The sequence below is a fragment of the Montipora capricornis genome, chromosome 1 (assembly GCF_036669925.1).
Source record: "Montipora capricornis isolate CH-2021 chromosome 1, ASM3666992v2, whole genome shotgun sequence".
Classification (NCBI taxonomy): domain Eukaryota; kingdom Metazoa; phylum Cnidaria; class Anthozoa; order Scleractinia; family Acroporidae; genus Montipora; species Montipora capricornis.
In genome coordinates this window covers 8,038,946-8,043,497 of record NC_090883.1, presented here as the reverse complement: position 1 = coordinate 8,043,497, position 4,552 = coordinate 8,038,946, and the positions used below count along the sequence as shown (strand labels likewise).

Here is a 4,552-nt window from a genome sequence, read left to right as displayed (position 1 = left end):
GCTAAAATAGCAAAGCTCTCTGTCGTTGCATTAAAAAAATCATGAGAAACAAAAGGTAAGCAATTCCAAGTTTTTGAGGTTGCATGATGTACCCTGTGGTTGTTTTGTACGTGGAGTAGTAATCCTGATCATGGGTGCCAAATTTTACTGTGTATCTTGATTGACAACCTTGATTGCTTCAAGCATACTTTGAATTCAAATGTGGACGCTTATCAAGGTAAGTAGGCGTTCATGCTCTATGGTGTACTTGAGCTCCTGCCAAACTTTAAGTCTACTTACTTCGCTAATATGAACCCTCTGTTAAATTAATGTTAAATTTAAAGCAAGAAACCAATTTGCCTAACTTCATCATTGAACAGTGTACCTCATCAGGGCTCGTGAAAGCCATTGCAAGCACAGGACAAGGCTTCATTATATCTCGTGAGATATATGAAGTACTAAACAAACTTTTAAAATTGGATGACCAAAATGCAACGGGAGATGTGCAAATTTTGGCGTATACGCCACTGGAAATGTGAGACATTCCCAAAAATGTGCTGTTTGCAATCCTTGACACAACTCAAGTACCCTACGCTGCCAGCTTGATATGCTGAATGGATCAAGGACACAGTTTACTCGATCATTAGTCGTCGGCCTTCGCCAACAGAGCAGACTGAGGCATCGCAAGCGTGGTTGCAGTCAGATAACATTCTTGTTAAAGACATTTCAGACATTTTTATATAAATACATGACCTACAACGCGAAAAGTTATCATTCAAGTTCAAAGAAGATGCTGTTCACCTATTGACAAAGCTGAGTGCTGACTTTATACAAGAGGTCAATCAAGCAATTGAACAGGGGAACGCTCCGCGAAAATCCAAGAGAATCGATTTTATTCAACATATCGCAGTTTCTCTTTATGTGTTTAATCACATTGTGTCAGCACTCCTTCAAGGCCAAAAACCAGCCCCTCCTGACTGAGAAGTCGACAAACAAACACTCAAAGTGTCCATTCGCTTCATCAGATATATGGAAAGTCAAAAGCAGATCGTCGCAGAGGTAAAGTATTTTAAGTTTTCTCTCGTGATCCTGATTAAGCCACCATGAATGAGCATTCGATTTTGCTGTGAAAAGTGTTTAGCTAGACTACAAAGTCAAACTAAAATTCTATTTCGATACCAGTCTCACTCACTAGTGAGTCACGTACGTGTAACCCAAGCATTCAGTTGCGTGCGTTATCTAAGAGCGTTCAGTACTGTGTTTGAAGATGGCGACCAAAGACAAAGAAAAACACCCTTTATCACCCGAAGAGGAGGATGAAGTGATTGGTGATGAGCCAAGGCAACAAGGACAGACCCGATGGTTCAGGTTATGCAGAATTTGAAAAGTTCTCTCGAAGCGATGGCAGGTGATGCAACGATCCCTCAAGAAACTTCACTCAAACGTACCAGAGGACCATTCCTCTCATCCAAAGAAGAAAAGAGCAACCACTTCGAAGGAAATTAGCTCCTCAGAAGAAGGTGATGACTCCGACAAAGACCTCGAGGAGCTTTATGGCAACGATTCAAAACAACACAATGGTCGACACGAGCAAACAGACGAAATGACCCATTGTTGTCAGAGATTGCTGAGGAACCGCAGAGCTTGGAGGATACGGGGCCTGCTATTGATAAAAAAAACTCGCAGAAATCATAAACAAACAATGGTCTGTGAAATTGCCAGACTCAAAATTGAAAGATAGGTATGGGAAATATTTACGTCCCTTGAACTGTGAGACTCTCACAACACCACGGGTAAATCCCGAAATATGGGATAAGTTGAGCCACTCCGCGAAACAGCATGACCCCAGGTCGAGCTCAACTCAGAAAACACTGGCTACAGTTGGAGCACTACTGTACAAATCAACCGAATTGATAATGAAGCATACACAAGAGTCGAATTTCCACCCTGACCTGAAAACGTTGATAAAGATAAATACCGACGCGGTTACCCTTCTAGGTCATGCTCACATTGAAATGTCACATCGCCAAAGGGAGTCCATAAAACCCCACTTCAACAAAGAATATGCAGGGTTATGTGCCTCACATGTACCTGTGACGACCTTTTTGTTTGGAGACGACCTCCAGGCCCGGCTCAATAGCATCCAAGCTTCGAACAGGATAGGTGGTGCAGTAGAAAACCGCCAAAATTACAAGAATTATTACCGGGGAAATTTCCCGTGGAAATCAGACAAGCGTGGAAGGCAGCCTTTGTTAGGGAAGAGCCGTCAGTGGAAGCCCCATCAGAGGTCATACTCCCGACAAGACCAAGGGAAGAAGCAGCCCTGAATGTTGAAAGACTATCCACTGACATATTTAACAGTTTACAAGTAAACATCCTTATCCTTTGTGAGCCATTACTAAAAAATTATTTAGAAACCAAGGTGGGAAGTTTTGAGGGTGGCCAACTGGCACATAATTTTTGTGAATGGAATAAGATCACTTCTGACACAGAAGTCCTTAATTGTGTGAAAGGGCAGTACATAGAGTTCTGCACCTCACCAAGAACAAATAGAATTTCCAAAGATAAAAAATATAACATCAGTGACTCACTGATTATAGACGCAGAAATCCAAAATCTGATTGACAAGGGGGTTATTGTCCCTTGCAGACATGAAATAGGAGAATACCTCTCACCCAAGACAGATCCTTCAGAATGATTCTAAATTTAAAGAGTCTTAACCAGCATGTTGAAAATCAGCATTTTAAAATGGACTCAGTCTGGACAGCCATTAGATTAATGACTACCAACTGCGACATGGCCTCCATTGACCTTAAGGACCTTTATTTCTCAGTTCCTATTGCAAAATCGCATCAAAAATTCCTCAAATTTGAGTGGAATAATGTGTTGTATAAATTTACATGTTTCCCCAATAAGCTGGCGTGCTGTCCTCGTAAATTTACAAAAATAATGAAGCCAGTTTTCTCCACCCTTCGACAACTTGGCCACTTATCTGCAAATTATATTGATAACTCATGTTGGCCAAGACTGGGATGATTGCGCACAGAATGTTATCGACACAGTCAAAATTTTAGACGTTGTTGTTCAGGATTGTTATATTAGAGAAACTTTTGTTGGTTTTTATGAGCTTGAGCCCATTATTATATATATATGGGGCAATAAACCTGTTTGAGTTTATTATTATTTGGCGAAATTGTTTCGGACATTAAGCAAATAAACAAGGAAATAGAGTCCTTTTATAGTGATCTACTTGAAACAAAATTATCTGGCTCTCATCTCACGGACTTCGGGGAGAACTTTAACACCTTTGTGGAAAACTTAGTCATTCCTAAATTGTCTGTAGAGCAATCAATGGCCCTTGAAGTCGAAATTACACTTGATGAGATTAAAGGGGTCCTAAAATCTCTTCAAAACAATAAATCCCCTGGTGAAGATGGCTTCTCAAAGGAGTTTTATGAAAATTTTTTTGACTTAATCGGCATGCATCTCCTTAATTCATATGATGAAGCCTTTTCTAAAGGTCAATTGTCAATCTCACAAAGACGCGGTATGATCTGTTTAATACCTAAAGATGACTGTTGTCTCATTGAGCTGTCTAATTGGCGTCCACTAACTCTACTTAATGTTGACTATAAAATCTTGGCAAAAGTTATTGGACAAAGAATTGAGTCAACTTTATCTTCGCTCATACATACTGATCAAACAGGCTTTGTTAAAGGTAGATTCATTGGACAAAATGTCCGTCTTTTGAATGACATCATAGAATACGCAGATGCTAAAAAACTCCCAGGTGTCCTTCTATTCATTGATTTTCGAAAGGCTTTTGACACCATTGAGTGGAATTTTATTCACAAGTGTATTGAACTATACAACTTTGGTCAAAATATCAGGAAATGGATATCCATTCTTTACAACAATGTTGAAAGTGGCGTGCTGAATGCTGGATTTATGACCAACTATTTCCAAGTCTCACGTGGCGTCCGTCAAGGATGCCCTCTGAGCCCTCTCTTGTTTGTTTTATCAGTTGAATTGTTAGCCCTCAAAATACGCCAAGATGAACTCTGCTGGGGCATCCCCCTTCCGGATGGACAAAATGCCAAGATCTCACAGTTCACGGATGATACAACCCTAATTCTTGAAGATACTATATCTCTTAGAAAGGCTATGAATATAGTTAACTCCTTTGGAGCTTTGTCTGGGTTGCAACTAAATAAAAAGAAAACTAAAGCCATGTGGATTGGTTCGTCAAGCAAAAACAAGTCAATGCCTTTAGAATTCGAGTGCCCAAAAGAACCTATTAAATTTCTAGGTACCTTTCTCTCCCACGACGCAGTTAGCAATAACAAAAATAATTTTTTTATTGAAATAAGGAAAATGGAAACCAAGCTTAATATATGGCTGTCGCGTGATTTGACTCTCTTTGGAAGGACAATGCTTGCAAAATCCTTAGGTTTGTCTCAACTAGTTTACGCTCCTTCAATGCTCTCTGTCCCAGAAGCAGCGATCCAACAGACTCAGAGAAAACTATTTGCGTTTTTGTGGAAGAATAAGTGTGATAAGGTAAAGAGACAGG

At 40.0% G+C, this 4,552-nt stretch overlaps 1 protein-coding gene across 1 annotated transcript; it reads left to right on the top strand.

The window, feature by feature from the left end:
• The first annotated feature begins 1,246 nt into the window (after positions 1–1,246).
• On the top strand, positions 1,247–2,306 carry LOC138056205 (uncharacterized). Its single transcript, XM_068902019.1, has 2 exons — positions 1,247–1,347; positions 1,658–2,306. The coding sequence occupies exons 1-2, from the start codon at positions 1,247–1,249 to the stop codon at positions 2,304–2,306; spliced, it is 750 nt and encodes a 249-aa protein (XP_068758120.1).
• Positions 2,307–4,552: the final 2,246 nt, after the last annotated feature.

What these genes read in the sequence shown, in the direction of transcription:
- LOC138056205 (XM_068902019.1), top strand. Translation starts at nt 1,247, where the DNA reads ATGGCGACCAAAGACAAAGAAAAACACCCTTTATCACCCGAAGAGGAG. An exon ending in GGACAGACCCGATGGTTCAG is followed by an intron (nt 1,348 to 1,657) that starts GTTATGCAGAAT and finishes TTGATAAAAAAA; the next exon opens with ACTCGCAGAAATCATAAACA.